Source organism: Cryptotermes secundus, unplaced genomic scaffold, assembly GCF_002891405.2.
Source record: "Cryptotermes secundus unplaced genomic scaffold, Csec_1.0 scaffold1406, whole genome shotgun sequence".
Lineage (NCBI taxonomy): Eukaryota > Metazoa > Arthropoda > Insecta > Blattodea > Kalotermitidae > Cryptotermes > Cryptotermes secundus.
The window spans coordinates 167,155-185,239 of NW_019721015.1; the positions used below are offsets into that span (position 1 = coordinate 167,155).

Below are 18,085 nucleotides of genomic sequence, written 5' to 3' on the forward strand. Positions count from 1 at the left end.
CTATGTATATTCAATAACTGACAGAAGTAGTCCATCCACCTATTCAATATGTTGTGGGAATCTGCAAGCAGATCACCATTCTCATCCTTCACTAAGTTACTGCCAGGCTGGTAACCCTCCTTAAAGTCATTTATTCCTCTATACAGGTCTCTAATGATCTTGTTCTTACTGTTCATTTCAAGTCCATCAATTTTGTCTTTAAGATATTCCCTCTTTTTGTTCCTTAAATGCCTGCTGGTTTCACGTCTTATATTTTTTCAGATTATCCCCATTTATTTCGCCTGGATCCTGTATCCCTTGCAAATTGGCTTGTTTTCTTTGGTCTAATAATTCTGAGCATCTTTCATCGAACCATGAGTTATGCTTTTTCAGTTCATAATAACCTAGACTCTCCTTGGCGGAAATTTTGATATTTTCTCTAATAGTTTCCCAAGCTTTATTAACATCCACTTCAGTGTCCAAATTTTCCAAAGCCGCGAACCTATTTGAGATTTCAACACAATACTGCTCTTTACCCTCTACCTCATTTAATTTCTTGAGATTGAACCTCTCCATATGAACATTGCGTTGTTTGTTTGCTCACTGCCAATCTTTCCCTAAGCTTTGCCACCACCAGGTAGTGGTCAGTATCACAATCCGCTACCCTGTATGATCGGACATCAAGTATACTTGAGTGCCGTCTCCTATCTATCGAAATATGGTCTATCTGATCGTCTATCTTCTCATCAGGAGATGTCCAAGTAAATTTATGGATGTTACGATGTGGGAACATTGTACTTTTGACAGTAAAATGTTTTGATGTGGCAAAGTTCACTACTCTAACTCCATTTTTTTTTCCTTGGCACTACAGCCCCAGTGGGCCTAGGCCTACCTCCATGAACTTCTCCGTTCACTTCGGTTTTTCTAGATCTTACACATACGGTAGGACTCCTTGGGCGAGTGATCAGCTCGTCGCAAGGCCTCTACCTGCAGACAAACACAGAAAAACGCAAAAAAACATCCATGCCCTGAGTGGGATTCGAACCCACGATCTCGGCTTCCGAGTGAGCGAAGATAGTGCATGCCTTAGACCGCTCGGCTACCGTGACCGGCACTCTAACTCCATTATCATTACTAATTTCATGCAAACTCTCTTTCCCATTCGTTGGTTTGAGAATGTCTTCCCTCCCTACTTTGGCACTGATATCTCCTTTTCATAGGGTACTTCTGCAATTTATCAAATACATGTTCTAGTTCTTCATAGAACCTGTCCTTTATGTCATCAATTTTATCTTCTGTTGGGGCGTGAACATTCATAACAATGATATCATACCAGCGACCTTTTAGTATTATATATATCCTATCACTAACGATTTCTACCCTCTTAACTGCTGATACGATTCTCTTATGTACGAAAAAACCTGTACCTAATTAATGATTTTCATTCCCTTTTACATAGAAAAATGTATAGTCTCCTGCTGGTGCGATGCCACCTCCATCCCATCTGACCTCATGAACTCCCGCTAAATTTAACTTATATTTTAAGATGTCTTCTGCCACTGCCCTGAGCGAACCTGCCCTATAGATACTTCCTGGAAGAACTCATAAAGCCTATTCTTCCCTAATGCATATTGTGACGTAGAGACCCAATGCTAGGCAACGACTCGGTAAACACATTCCCATGGGACCAACTCGCGAAACAGTATAAAGTCTATCGCTAGTAACGGATCAGTAAACTCGCCTCTTTAACAACAGAGGCTGTGTTTTCCGCGTTGTCCGTGCAAAGTCCTTATAAAATAAGTGTTCAGTTGGGAACAACTGCCCCCGTGTAGAGGCGGGCTCGAATACCTCCACCGTGACCCTGCGAGTCGTAGGAGGCGACGAAATGCGTAGTCTCAAATCTGAGACAGTAAAATATGGTCGCGAGTCTCAAGGAACTCAGACCCGAGAAAGACTGCACTGGGAAAGCCAGCAGCATATACAAAAGGCAGATTCGTCCTCTCATCAAAGAGGACGCCCCACAAAAACAAGACCGTAACTGTCAAACAGTAATAAAGATCTGGTCGCAAGCCCCAGATTGGTGCTTTATGCCAAGACAGACTGGCCGACTGACCGTCGGTCGTAAAATGAGACTCAGACTCAACTCGCAGTCTGGCACGTGACGTGTTTTCTGTGATCCGCGTCATGCAACAATAGAGGGGCTGTTTTCTCTGCGTGATCCGTGCCGAGAGGATATAAGAGAATACGGGAATGAAAATGGACTTTATCTGGTCATGAGCCCCACGTGACAAATAAATCCAATTACCAATCCGAAACCCGTCTTTAGTCAGTAATACACGTGACAATATTGTCACATAGAAGGGGTAGGCGTGACGAATAATTGTGGGTTCTAGATTTGCTGACTGAGTTTACCGGCATTTCTTCACAACTACGGCTGATTATAACAGCTCACACTTTGAAATCCTTAACGACGTCTGTTTGACGAATTTCTGTGAGGAGTCTCTCACTGCTGTCTGAATCTCGGACTGGTCTCTGCTCTCTCGAATTCTGGATCACTACTTCCTTCCTAACCGCTTCGCGGCCCGCATAGAGGACATCACGTCGAACAGTTACTTGTATTCTGTTGTAGCGAGAACGTACTTTCTGGGCCGTTGCTCGGCAATGGACGTCTGGCTCTGGTTCCACTATTCCGGCTTTGAGCCGGCAAGTCACAATATGGCTCTTCAGCGACAATGACGTGTGGGTCTGTATTGGATTTGAATGGCTCAGGGTAGGGTCCAGTCGGGAAGTTCATACGAACACGATAACTGACTTCGGGTTCCATACAATGCAAGAAGTTTCCTTACAAGATAAGCGACTCTAACCTTCTCAAGAAAAAAAATCTACTTCATGAGTTAGTTGATTATGGAGTTGGAACTTTTCAAAACCAGGATTTAGTAAAATAATCATGCACAACTGGAAACCAAACAACATTCTTCTTATCTTCATTCGCTGACCAAAACTCAGGATTAGTGGGTTAATTGGGGTGGAAGAATCACATTTCGGATTTGGAACTGCAAGGCAGTGCTATTTCATGTAATCGTTCGTAGCGATGACCACCATTAGAGGAATGCGGAATCATTTGCAGTTTAGGAATCGCTGTTCTAAGCAATTTCTGAAATGTGCCAACTTGTGATTCATTTTCCCTACGTATGTTCTGTAGCCGACCGCCGACGTACAGATGCCAGCAGCGTTGATAAGATTTGCCACGAACTAGGATACGAGATGAGGCCTTTCTCTCAGGGAAACGGGTGCGTCATTGACCGGGAGGGGAACACATTTCATGAATGATCAAACACCGTATCACCAGAACATCACTCCGTGAATTGTTCGCATTCAGTTAGACGAGAAGTACAGTTATAGTTGGAGTGTTATTCTAATCCTTCTTTAAGCATCATTACACTGATTACACTTTTTCAGCCGTTAATATTGCCCTCAGTCTCCCTGTTCACTTCTATCACTGACTCTCTAACTTTATATCTCGACCCTCCCTGTTCACTTAATGCTCACTGTAGGACAACTCTCAACTCCCTAGGTCCTCTTCTAACCCTCCTCTCCAACTCCACTTCTCGACTCCCTCTCTAACATACAGGTACCACCATTAAGTGGCCATCACTTGGAAAGGGTTACGGCCGGAATCTCATAATTGGTGCCAGTCCAGCATTTAGCTTGTCGGGGAGAGATGTTACCTTCAAACCTTCACGTCAGCTTTTATCGTTACAAGACGCACATAAGTAAGGGACCAAGCGCAGTTAGGGTGACACTCCTCCTGGGAGACTCGGAATAAAAGCAAGGACTGATCTCCCCAAAATACCTCCCTAAAACTGACAGACGGTAATATCTAAAGTCTACTGATGATGCTAGTGACAATGGTGGCGCCATAAGCCCAAGGAGTTGTTGAATTACAAGTACACGGTCCCGGGATGGCATCTCGCCGCGGGCGCGTCTCATTCAGGTAGAACCAATAAGTGGAGTTTTATAGCCGCTCTTGAACAATTTTAAGTGAGGGACGTACTGTTACAGTGTATTAAGTATCATCGTCCTCCTTCGTTCATCGGATGAACTCTGCGTACAGGTAAGTGATAGCTCAAGCGGTTAGTCGCTGGCTTCCCACCGCGGCGGACGGGGTTCGATCCCGGGTCTGGTCAAGTGGGATTTGTGGTGGACAAAGTGGCGCTGGGGCAGGTTTTCTCCGAGTACGTCGGTTTCCCCTGCCAATCTTCATTCCGCCAATTGCTCCACAATCACCTTCACCTATCATCTGGGACTGGTACAATAGGCCAGAAGTGGCCGCAGTACAAGGAACTTAGTCCCACCCCACTAGCAATAAAATAAAGCGAAAGAGGGCAGTATGCGTGCTTTCATTTGCTTACGAAGCAAACGCCGACTAACCCCATGCCAGCGAATAGTCAGCCAAGGCGATGATAACAGATTCAGCAATATGACGCTACATTTCATTAACCTCTGTAGTACAAAAATTACGAGCAAAGAGGCTTATGGAGTTATTGCAGAATCAGCCACTTCCTGAAATACCTGAAGCTGCAAGCTCTGTTACCGCCACTCTCGTTGCACACGGCATGCCAATACCGCGAATTCATTATGAAATCGAAAAAAAAAAAAACACGCAAAATTTGTCGCGTTTTTTTATGGTAAGGATTTGTCTGACAGTAACTTGTGTATGATTCCGCAACATAACAGATCATTTGTCTCTAGTCTAATCATCCAACCAACCCTCTCCATGGAGCTCAGCCCTTCTTGAGAAGCCGCCAGTTGCGCGCAGCTATTTAAGGATTTCCCAACACTTTACGGAAGGAAGGTTCACTACCGTGTTTGCAACAGCCCTCCTCCACTGGTCCTTATCCTGAGCCAGATCAATCCAGTCCATATCATCCCATCCTACTTCTCTAAAACCCATCTTAATATTATCCTCTCGCCGTCTAGGTCTTCCTAGTGGTCTCTTTCCTTCTGTCTTCCCCACCAAATTCCTATATACTTCTTCTTCTTCTTCTTCTTCCCATCCGTGCTACATGCCCTGCCAATCTCATCCCACTTGACTTCATCATTCTAATTATACTTGGCGAAAAGTGCAAATTATGATGCTCCTCATTATGCAGTTTTCTCCAACTTCTTGTCACTCTTCCCTTTTCGGTCCAAATATTCTCCTGAGCACCCTACTCTCGAACACCCTCACTCTATGTTTCTCCCTTAATGCCAGAGATCAAGTTTCATGCCCATACAGAACCACAGGCAAAATGATAGTTTCGTATATTCTAATTTTTTACGTTTTTAGACAGCAGCCGAGAAGACTTGTTCTTACTCTTCGGAACACAGAGGCTCATTTTCTGAGATGTTGTGGCGCCTCTTGGTGAACCACAGATTTAAACGGAGCTGTTTCCATACAGCCAGGAGGCTCATCAATGGATTGCAAAGACGCGAGACAGAGGCTAGCGGAAAAGGAGCCTAAAAACGAGCATCTGGAACATCAACGAATGTCTTACTTGCTATGACCAATACTATCGTGACATCACTTCACATAACTGCGAAGAGATTTTAAAGTGACATGACATCAACTATGAACAAATGGCAGACAATCATCAGGAAAAGCGGCCTCCGTAGTCTAGGGGTAACGTTCCCACCTCATGACTCAAGGTACGCGGGTTCAAAACCGGCGGAGGTCGTGGAATTTTTAAGGGCGGGAAAATTGAAGGAGGGACTTTAAGCCGTGGGTCCCGTGTCCTAGATTTACGGCACGTAAAAGATCCTCATGTCTCTAGGAGACCTCTGAGCAAAATTATTAGGAAAGTTTCCCGCCCAAGTAATTTCCAATGCCTCTGGTAGATGGGGGAAGTATCAAGGTACCGACGGCCGACCTCGTTGGCTGAACGGGGCTGATAGCACGCACGGTACCGGTAGGGTATGGCGACAGTAGAAATTAAAGGTGGACGCACAATGGACCAATAACTGGTCTAAGTGCATGGGGAAACCCGACCCCTCTAATAATCATCATCATCATCATCATCATCAGGAAAACCAAGCCTTTCCTGCGATTACGGCCCCCGCAGTCCCTCGCGTCCTGATCAGGCGTGGAAGCCACCGTTATCTTACTAGATTTGAGGTTCTCTCAGCGGTGGTTATGAAGTGTTGTGTCTTCTGGGATATAAGGTTGTGCAGTCTGTTGAAAATCGACCGACGTTTCGGAGGAATATGTCGCTTTCATCTTCAGCACTGAAGGCTGAAGAGTACACAAAGAAAGAAACCACCATGAAGTAGGTAGTAAGCGCGCTTGCTACGCAGCGTTATATCCCAGAAGACGTAACTTTCATGAATATTACTGTCTTTTGGGTCATGACACCATGTAGAATTTCACTATGAAACGTAACCCTTTTAAGCCAAGTGGACACTATATATACCACCAAGTTTAACATATTAAAACTCTGTATTCTGCCCACAGAGTGTATTTGTGTTTCCTATAATAATTGAGGTAGCTCTTTCTAAGGGACCCAGCTGAGTAGGTGTCTCCTCCCTTCACCTGAGGACGGAAACAGATACAGTCTCTGAAACATTATGTTTTCTAGTTTCTAGAATACCGGACGATGGACAAAGTCCAAACCCCCATTAATTCTGAGCGTTATACACCAGAGTCAGTACCCTTCAGAATCTACGGTTTAAAAGTAAGTCTCCAAGAAAATATTCTGGAGCCTAATGCAATATTGTCCTGGAGCATCATGTATTAGATATATAATGATGCAAGTTCCGTCTATACAACTACCACCATAATGGTATATTATATATTTATTTATTAACTGCTGTTTCAACCACGGAGGCCAGTTTCTGGTAACTGGTACATTCATTATTGCTTGCTTGCGAATCTGTACATTGGCCAGTTTTTACATGCTGATTCGTGTTAAAACGTTATGCCTAGATTTGATAAAATGTGCGGTTACAAGAGCGTATGGAAAATGCAAACTTGTGAGGATGGGTAATAGGGGACTGACGTAAAACAGTGAAGGATGCATATGGTACGCACTACAAGGTAAAGTCGTCCCTGTGCTTAATTTATGAGGCAGCACGCCCTCAAGATGTATAGGAGAGCAGAGGTTAGCTCCACCATTCTTGACCTCGGCATTAGATGGAGATCAGTGACCAGCTCCATGCCCCGGCCGCTTTACCTTTACCTCCGTGGGGAAAGAGCCGCCGGTACCCACTGGACAGAGCCTGGGTGGGCCCCCAGATCCGATTTGGAAGCTGTGGGGTAGAGAAAAATCTCTCGACCCTGCCAGGAATCGGACCCCGTCCAACTCGTCGCTATACCGACTGAGGTATCTCGACTCCAGTGAAGGGCTCTTGTGAACACGGTAATGAACCTTCGGATTCCATAAAATGCTGGGGAATTCTTGAGTAGCTGCAGCTTTGGCGGCTCTTCAAGAGGGGCTCAGTTCCATAAGTAAGTACGAGTAAGATGGGCTATAGTAGTTAAAATTCTAGGCACTCAGGCTGTCGAAAGTTCGAAGGCTGGAAAAAATGCCAGCGAAGCTCATGCAGCCAGACAATCATTCTATCCCCCTCCCCCCAGACGTCTCCCTTCGTCAAACCATCAGCGTGTACCCAATCCACTGTAATCTTTCCCCGCCAGCCTACTGACCATCACACATGCAGGACACACATAATGTGAGCCTGAAATAACTCACTTTATGAAGTTGGGTCACTTTTGAGAAGCCCCCAAATACTCAGTGATCCATGAATTTCCCAATATTTTATGGAACCTGATGGTTCATTGCCATGCTCACAAGAGCCCGTCACTTGTCCCTGTCCTAAGCCGTATCAATCTATTACGCAAGATCTGAAGCTCTCACGGAGAATAATTATGCCAAAATCTTCTCGGGCGGTCGACTCGACACTGATATGGTGATCACCCGCGAAGATTTTAACGCAGTTCAATGCAATCAATACTACCCCATCCTATTCTCTAAGATCCGTTAATATTATCCTTCAGCCTACGCCTACGTCTTCCTACTGGTCTATTTCCTTCTGGTTTTCCCACCAAAATCCTATATGAATTCCTCTCCATGCATGCTACATTCTCTGCCCATCTCATCCTCCTTGACTTCTTCAGGACAATTATATTCGGCGAAGAACAGAAGTTGCGAAGTTCCTCACTGTGCAGCTTCCTCCAACCTCTTATCATTTCATCCCTCTTTGGTTCAAATATTCTCCTCAGCAACCTGTTCTCAGATAACCTCAGTGTCTGTTCCTTCAATGTGAGAGACCAATTTTCACATCCATACAAAACTAGAGGGAAAATTATAGTTTTCCATACTTCAAGTTTTATGCTTTTAGACAGCAGACGAGAAGACAAAAGGTTCTGAACTGAATGACAGGAAGCATTACCCGCGTTTAACCTGTTCTTAATGTCCTCGTGACTCAAATTCTGATTTGCTACTGGTAAAGGTAAAGCCATCCCCGTAACGGCCCGTTGGGTTGCGACACGCCGAGGCTCCCAGGAGGCTAAGTCGACCCTAAGGCCACAGTGCTGCTGGAAGGGTTAGGTCAATTGAAAAATCCAATGACCTCTTCGGGAATCGAACCCGCGACCTTCCGGTTTGTAGCATAGTGCTTCAACCAATTACGCTACCGCGTGCCCCCGGTCTGTTACTGTCGTTCCCAAATATCCAAACTTCGCCAAATTTTCAAAGGATTAGTTTAGAAAAACGAGGGCCTGCCTTCGCTGTAGTGCAGTGCAAGTTGTATCCATCAGCCACGTGTGTTCCGCCATCTTCGTGAGGATGTTACACAGGTTTGGGTAGGACGAGGTGATCGTAGATTTTTTCTCCATCAAACCGTAAACACCGGGCATTTGTGCAGAAATCAAAAGAGACTGAGAGAGAATACTATAAAATTAAAAAAAAAAAAAATCCCTCACTGACCTTGATTTTTCACTCGTCATGGATCAACACACAAGAACGTTTGTTCAACCCTGCACATACACACAGATGGACGGAAAACGGACACACGGCCATTGTACGAACATATACACACAGACACACACACACACACATATGATATCGTAAGTCTAACTTTCCTTACAAAACGAGAAATGTAAGATAATAAAGAAGGAACTACACCCCAGTGGTCGGACGCCGGACACAAACATCCGGCCAACGTGTTCCTTCAAACTGTTGCTGATAATTATAATGTTAGGGGCGGTAAGAACATGTGACACCCGCGGACGAAACATTTTCATAGGAATCCTTCATAAAATGAATCGAACTACTAGAACAAGACCCTTATGTGAGGATAAATTTATAAGGGAACTTTCAGAACCTGACCGCGAGGGCTGAACTGGGTAAAGACAGGATTCAACAGTAATATTTATGTGAAAGCTGTCAGTTCCGGGCCTGACGTGGTGAGAAGCTGGTAATGAGACTAGAAGGTTACAAATACAGTAGAACTTGGTTATAACGTCATCAAAGGGACCTAAAAATAGTGTCGTTATAAACGAATGTCGTTGTAACCGAAATGGGCACTTCCACAGTAGCCTTATGTTAGTCACGTAAAAATCTACCAAAAACCGAGTTAAAATGTTGCATTTTTTAGTGAAATACGTAGTTAAGTACAGACTAACGTAACATTAACGTGGAATTGCCCAAATGTGTAATATCAAAGACATATTACAGCGCTTTTCACTGACAATACACACCGCACTAATACTGTATATTAAAGGTAGGCCTACTCACCAAATTACAGTAGATTACATCAATTGTTGTGCCTTACTGTACCTAGATACGAGTACAGTAATCAGTTATCTTCATCTGTTTCCTGTTACTTGCCCAATACACACTTTCTAAATTACGTTCAATGTCCATATCAGAGAAATTCAGGAATGAAAATGACGTTACATACGAGGTTGATGCATTTGTGCATGTCGTACTAAGCAAGGTATAAAAACAGTTGCTTTATGAGGAATTAGTTCGTACCATTGAATATTTGACGCAATAGACAAGGTGTCGCAGAAACCGATGTTGCTATAACCAAGTTTTACTGTATATACGAAGTATACCTTAATGTTGTCCCTGTACTTAATCAATTAAGCACTACGCCATGAAGGTGTATGAGGGGGTGGAGGTACAGCTATACTATTCTCGACATCGGCACTAGATGGAGGTGAGTGGTCAGCTTTACGCCCCGCACACTTTATCCCCGAGGAAATTGGCCCCGGTAGCTGGATAGGAGGTTGGGTGGAAAGCAGAGCCGGTCTGGACGCTGTGGAGAAGAGATAAATCTTGTCATTCTGGGAATCGAACCCGGGCCGTCCAACCCGTAGCTGAGCTGTTCCGTCTCCCAAATACTCATACGTATGTATGAGATGAAATTTAAGTCTAAAAGTTGTTTAAATCTCAAACTCGCGGCAGTCCGCGTTATACGGTCAGCGTACGTTAGTTAACTCATTAATTTTCATATTGCGGTCGCCTGCATTGTCCCAAAAGCCCACACAAAACACAACACTTCACCTTCGCGAAAACCTCAAACTCTAGAATTTGTCCCATATGATGAGCCTGTTGGGGTTCGACCCAGTGGCCTCGACCAGTGACGTAATTTCGCAGCTCACGTGTTTAATAATGCTGACAACTACGGTTTCCGGGCGACCTCCGTTGTCCACCATAAATGGAGCGGGAATCGAACCAGCTGCATGTTGACGTCACGGGACAACGCCCGGTAAACTAACTAATGTAGTTATAAACTTATGTAGCAAACAACGCTAACACAATCCCAATGCCCACCTAAGAGGTTAACACAATTTTCAAGGTCATTAAAAATGGCGACACTTTCGAAAATCTGCCGGGATAAATTTGGACGGCGGTCCAAAATGAATGGAACGGAATAACAGGGCGGAGAAAAAAACATCACGAGTGTCAAATTACATCGATGTGAAGCTATTCTACCGCTATATTCACGGTTATCTACACAATGAATTTATAAAACACGATTTCCTTTATCCACCCATATACGGAAACTGAGACCCCCCCAAATTAATTTAATTACAAGTAAAGAGACGTCTAATTGCTCCGGTATAACTCCGGGGCTCGATATAATCTGGCTCGCTTCACTTCTTAAGTTCAGAAATTTGCGTCAATCCATGTAGCGTCACTGTTATTTGGTGGCTGATAACTTTTAAAATATCAGCAATTAGCTCTGATATGACTGATATGACACGTCAAACACATGAGCATCTCCACACACCGTATCAGGTGTTTCTTATCTTGTGCTGCTCTACTTTCCCTTCACACCACATGCATGCACTTCGGTGATGTGGCAAGAACTTCAATGAAATCTCTTATTACAAATAAATGTTACATGTTTACCGTCGGTGGAAAAGGACAGTTTCTGTCTTAAACCATGTGCCAACTGATATATGGTATATCTTGTACCATTCACGAATCACCTGTCCATTAATAATTAGCTCTCAGTGAAAAACTTAACCTTACGGACGAGGAATTTATTTATAAAATTTTTAACACAAACACGAAACTGAAACTAGAAACGTTATGTAAAAACCAGCTATGCTACGAAATAGTGACCTCACTCATTTGAAACCCACACAAATATGTGGGTTGCAGTTGCCTCTATCAAATGTCAAAACTGCTTGTCCTACTTTGTTTACATCACTCATGAATAACTCACTCCACTCACACCAAAACATAACCTATGGAGAGAACCATAATTTTAATTTTAAAAACTTACGCCCAGTCGATGGAATATACGCCCAAAGTGTCACTTTACGAAAGAAAAATAACGCTACTGTCACAGCACCCTCAGCAAGTGCAGACACACCGACACAATGAACCGCCAGCTGATACTATCATCACCGATGTGCGCTCTTCCGCCACACGACAACGCAGTGTTGCTGTTTTAAAACGACCTATATCATTGGCAGGCTTCTTCCACCATTGCGGTTATTCTGAAATCCTGTATACCAATAAAAAAAATTGTTTTATACACGTTGGTCACTGTGAAAACCTGAGTTGAGTTTCATTACAAATTTCGTTCACAGTGTCTCCGGGTTTTAAGTTTACTGGTAGCTACCTAATGCAGTTGATTTCCGGTTCGGCAATGGCGGAGGAAGAGTTACCGTCTGGGTGGGAAAAGCGTTTAAGCAGGTCTACTGGTGTGTTTCTTAAACTTATATTCCTTTTTTGGAATTATTATTGTACAAAGTTTCATCGTCATAAATTGTTTTATTCTCGTAAATAACTGTAGCGATTAGTTCTCTTTGGTAGCCTTGAGTGGATCAATAAGTATCTAAATGCCGTGGGCTGACGAATATACACCAAGTACACTTGTATTAACGCACAATACTGATTACGGTATTCCTGTAATGGTATTAAAGCCAAAGAAGGGGATTTTATTGCTGTGGGGATTAATTAAATTTACAGCTATTTTAATATCAGAATCAGCCGTTGTGTCGCAGCCTTATTTTATTTCATGTCAATAAAAGTAATACATATTCAATTTGCAGTTATTCAAACGGAAACACAATATAGATAGACTCTGATATCCGCCAAAGGTAACTTCGTATGCGGAATAATTTGACATTTGTTTACTAAGGGAATTAATCTAATCTTGTGATCCGAGCTGTAATAGTTCATTTATTTCTCCCGAAGCAATCTTGAAAAGTATTGCAGAAAGGAAGTGGGTATGTAATTGAAATTCGAAGCTTGTGTACGTTCAAACCGTGATTTGTTTCATTCGCCAAAGCGTCTTGCGCCATCTCTGTTTTAGTTACCTAACTACAATGGATACTCCAGAATAAAGTTGATTGAAGTGTCACTACATTGCTTTTAAAATAATGATTGTACATAATAAGATTGTGTCGTACATTACGATGATTTTTTTTTGTTTTGTGCATCAGTAATTCTGTTGGATGTTTTCTTCTGAAGTACGTGAAACCGATTATTTTTCAGACCTACCGAATTGTACTATTAGCAGGGCGTTGTGCTGTTAATATTAACGAAAAATTCATCGCTGCACATGCTACACTTCAGTTAGGTACCGAACGCTTAACATACCTGAGATGTTACCCGGTTGTGGCTGATAATTTTTTAATTTCTCACTATACCGGGAGTTCTGCCAGCACCGTTGTTTTATCGCCTTTTTGCCTCTGTGACTATAGTGGTGTGCAGTTTTTTCACATCAGGATTATCTTTTCAATTTACCCCAAAACCAAACAGGATTGACAGAGTTATTACGGAGCCGTTGAACTTTTGACGTATCGATACATTTAGGTAGCTGGTGATTGAACCCGTAATTTTGTTCCCGCGTCTGCAGTCTTCATGTAACAAGTTTCATGTAGCCATTTTTATTCGTTGTCTTGGCCAAGGAATATTAATAGCCTCATTTACCCTATTCCAGCAGATATGCAAATCACAACGGAACTTGACGGGACATTCACTTGAAACTTGCGAGATCTAGCTGATCGATGACCTTGACCCTATTAACGCAAGTGGTGTCAGTCGAACTGGGCAATGAGGCCGTACAAATTTCGATCCAGATAACGTTACTGGAACAATTGTGTGCCTGGGAAGAAAGTTTGTAGATCTCGGGCCAAAATGGGAGACAAACGTTGACCAGGGAGACATGCAGATATGTTAAAACCCAAAACTGCAAACAGTCGGGATTAGGTACTGTGTGTGCTGCTGGACTCAACTGGATATGACCGAAGAGGTTCGAACCAGTGGCAGGGTGATAGTGAAATGATCATTGAAGAGGGTGGAAGGCTGTTGTGATCACTTTATGAGGCACTGTTGTGACATTTGCCAAAAGTAACACATTAAAAACCATGGTGATTGGTATTGATATAATCACTCTATGGGCGAAGATTCGAACCCAGAACCTTCCAAATATGACACAGGAAAGAGTGATGTTTGGTGCTTACATTTGTGGGTTTTTTCCTCTTCGTGTATTAGCATCTTACCTCATATACCACCCTCAAAATCCTTTTCCAGCCCTCCCCCATGATCTAAAGTAATTTCAAGCAATTCTAGGTAACCTGTCTTTCTCCTGCTATCTCTACCTATATTTAGCAAGCTAGTCAAATGTATAATGACACTTCCTTTATGCCATATGCCAGTAGACTGGCCGGCCACAGGCTTGTCTTGTGGGGTTTCAATCCCAGCAAAAACAAGAGCTTATTCTTTTTTTCTCAGTGTCCAGCTACCTCTGGGACCCACCCAGTCTCCTGTCCAGTGGATACTGGAGTCCCTTCTGATGGGTGTAAAGTGGCTGAGTGTGAGGCTGACCACTCACCACACTCTTGTGTCTAGATTGAGAGTGCATGGAACTCTACATGCACTTCCCCATCTTCATAATGCACAGAGACAATTGGAATATATTTTACCTAATCATTATAGCCAGCTAAGAGTTTTAATTCTCTATTTCTGACACTTTCTTTTTCACAACTGTAACGTATCTGCCAGTATTTTATTTGTTTCAGATATCCACCAATGGGCATTTTACCAAGGGTGTTTATAAATATTCACTTTCTCTGTTCTTAATCTGATCTGAAATCTAGGCTTTTGAAATTGTTTAAATGTTTACATTCACATACTTAGTCAATTAGTCACCATAGTCTGTTGAGTGAGTTGGTCTGATTGATAATCCCTCTCTCTTGTATTCCGGAGGTGCCAAGTTCAGATTCTGGCAGGGACTTTACCTGTCCTGAGAACTGTTTTTGTGTGTGTGTGTGTTTTATCAGTATTTACAGGCAGATGTTCAAGTTAGTACCTCACATTCAACCACAGCTTCATCAACATCCTTTCCTATTTGTTAATTGTCCCATCACTGGATTCTGTTTAGTCTGAGCTAGTGACAGCATTATTGTATTAACAGAAAATTTCATATCAAATTATTTTACCTTTTGTTGTGGGTAAAATACAAATTATATTTTGTGTCTGCAGATACCATTAATCATCTGCATACTTGAAAGTAAAGTGAAGTAAAAAGTTAAGCTATCCCTGTACCAGGCCGTGAAGGCCCATAAGGTTGTGAGACGTTGAGGGTCCCACATTATCTAGACAATCAGCTCAAAGATGACAGTAAGGTTGTCAGCCTTATGCACACTTTACTCCCCAGGAAAATTATTTAATTAATTCCTGATACTCATTTCTGTTAGAGGATGAGTCGACTCCAGGACCATAGTGTGGCTGGAAGGATTAGGTCAATTGAAAAAATCCAATGACCTCATCAGGGCTTGAATCCGCAACCTTCCATCTTGTAGCGTAGTACCTAAACCACTGTTACTTTACATACTTGAAATGTGTTATAATTCTTCTTGCCCCCATTGGTACCTTTGTTGTGACATCAGCAGTCTGGCTAGCACTTGCCTGCTCCACCCAAGCTGCTGCTTGTACCCTTCTGTAGGAGCGTGACCTACAAATGAGAGCATTCACTGGAAAAGCCTGGAATTCTCCTTCTCATAACATCTCTTATGTTGCTAATTTTTATGTGGTATTCACTTAGTGTGTTTTCATTGTATTTAATAATTCCTTTGGGAACTGATAATTCAGTTTAAACCCCACAGTTCCTCTATAACGAGGTACTCCTTGTTATAAGGAAGTTCAAGAAATGCATTTTCAGTTACTGACACGCTAATGCAACTTGTCTGCTTGCTGATTGAGAGAACTGGGAGTAGAGTATGGTCTGTTTATTGGAGGAGGTATGTGAGGAGAGAAGGGAACATTTTTCCTAGCCAATTTGATTCTTGCAATTTCACTCTCTATGATTTTTTAAGGCATATATCTCACAAATCAAGGTGTACCTGTACTACAACTTTTAACACCCTATTGTGTATTATGGTTCTTTTTATTTACTTCTGTGGTATTACTTTTCTTACAGATTTAATTTTACTTTTGTGGAGGAATGTAGTAAATGATACAATAAATCGAACATAGTTCTTAGGTTTTTATGGCAGCAGTTTGACATATGTCTTTTTGACTTTTGGGAGAGCATTGCATAGAAGGTTGAAGGTTTTCCACTTGAATAAACATCGCAGATGCCCCCTTCAGGGTTAGTGTCTTCAATTCAAAGTCAGCACCACATTTTGACTGACAGTCAGTCAGTCAGTGTATCTTGATGTTGAGATATTAGATTCTGTTTGACTGTTACTGTCTTGTCCTTGTGGGGCACCCTGTATGACAAGGAGACAGGTCAGTCATTTGTCAGAGTCTAGAGTCTTCACAGATTTCAGAAGTCCTTATATTCTAGCAGTGCTCACTGATTCAGAGATTGAACTGTGATTGGATGACCTAAAGAGTGGGATGGTATCCAGTAGGAAATTACCATGTGATTGAGGAAAAGAGGTGACCGAAAATTCTTTTGGAGACCCAGTGGTCATGAAGAGAGGTGATGGAAGATGTTTTGCAACTCAGTGCCCAGGACACAAGATGGGGGAAACTTTTTTAGAACAGAATAGATCCTTCATAAAAGGATGTAGAACATACCATAATGTAAATATAGCACTTGTGTCCAATACAAATATAAATATGAACACAGAGTTGTGACAGCTATTTACATATTTACAGACATCTTATAATATAGTTACACTAAAATAATCATATGAAGGAACCATCCCATTATTACTTACATCTGTTTATAAGTGAATATTTTGGTTGGGGTAAATTCATCTGCAAAGCAGGAGTGAGATATGGGATACTCTTTTAATACTTGCATAAATAGTTATCATGATTAAAGAATCTGATTATAAGAAGATGATTATCGATTAACCTAATTCCGCTGCAGTAGATGCCTTTCAAATATTTATGAGGTTAGTGGTTGGCACCATGTTAAGCAGGTCCCTTGTCACCATGGCACGGCACATCCTCAGAATACAGCTGGATGAGATGGCCTCAGGGTATGGAGGGTAGGTGTGAACATACTGAATAAGCAGTCGTGGACAACCAATAAGAGGTGGTCTTCCAGCTGGGGGGGGGAATGGCTTGGGGCTAACAACTTCTGGCCATAAAAGATAATTTTGATACAAAATGTTATGCACGACCTTTGATTTGGATGACTCACCCGAACAAAGGAAAATGGGATCAGATTTGGTATGGAGCATAAGAAGTTTGTATAAGGCAGGTTCACTCATAATACTTGCAAGATAAATGTCAAAATATTACGAGTCAGATATAGTGGGAGTGGTTGCCAAGTTCCGAACCAGGTTGAAGAAAATTATAAGATTTCGAAAGCGTAGACCCAGATGGGATTTGGAGAAGTTATATGCTCAAAGACAAAGCATGCAAGAGACCCTAGAAGAGAAACTCGGTGCAATTAAAAGTGAAAGCAGGAAAGCTGAAGCGCAGTGGAACAACATAAAAGAATGCATGTTAGATACTATAAGTGAATTGGTTGGTAAAGTTGAGAAGATAGCAAGAAAACCATGGGTTACACAGGAGATGATGAGTAAAATGGAGGAGCGAAGGAAATGGAAGAATGTCAACAATGAAGAAGGGAGGAGGAAATACAGGAGACTGAGGAATGAATTGAAAAGAGCCATGGACAGGGTCAAAAAGGAATATCTTGAGAAGATATGTAATGAGATTATGGAATTTCAAAGGACAGGACATTATGATTTGATGTACATGAAGACAAAAGAACTAGGATGGAAAGAGAATCATGGGATTCAAAATGTTGGCATCGAAGACTCCCAGGGGAATAGAATAGTAGATCAGAGCCAAGTGCTGAAAATTTGGGAAAAGTATATTACAGAACTATATGATCGACCTAATCGGCCAGAATCCTTAGAAGTTGAACCAGAAGAAGAAGTAGATACAGACGGGAAAGGAACATATATTTTACAAAGTGACGTGGAAAAAGCTATCAAGGAAATGAGTAAGGGAAAGGCTACAGGAGATGATGATGTACCTGGAGATGTGCTCAAGTTACTGGGAGAAGGTGGTTTGAAAACACTGACAAAACTAATGAACACCATATATGAAAGTGGAGAGTGGCCCAAGGACTTTACAGAAGTTACAATGATTGCCTTAAAGAAAAAGACAAAAGCTACAAAATGCAATGC

General features: G+C 42.3%; 2 protein-coding genes across 4 annotated transcripts in view; one reads left to right on the top strand and one right to left on the bottom strand.

The window, feature by feature from the left end:
- LOC111875297 (ecotropic viral integration site 5 ortholog) overlaps positions 1 to 11,916 on the bottom strand; it is a 118,875-nt gene extending 106,959 nt beyond the window's left edge. For 2 of the 3 annotated variants that reach the window (XM_023871420.2, XM_023871419.2), the window contains exon 1: positions 11,758 to 11,913. The gene's annotated coding sequence lies outside the window, so the exon portion shown is untranslated. Of the gene's footprint in view, positions 1 to 11,757 lie in introns of all 3 variants that reach the window. The other variant, XM_023871415.2, reaches the window with a different exon arrangement.
- A 178-nt stretch (positions 11,917 to 12,094) lies between these two features.
- LOC111875298 (peptidyl-prolyl cis-trans isomerase Pin1) overlaps positions 12,095 to 18,085 on the top strand; it is a 15,806-nt gene continuing 9,815 nt past the window's right edge. The window contains exon 1 of the mRNA XM_023871423.2: positions 12,095 to 12,181. Coding sequence (XP_023727191.2) covers positions 12,103 to 12,181 — 79 coding nt within the window. The 5' untranslated portion in view covers positions 12,095 to 12,102. The remainder of the gene's footprint in view (positions 12,182 to 18,085) is intronic.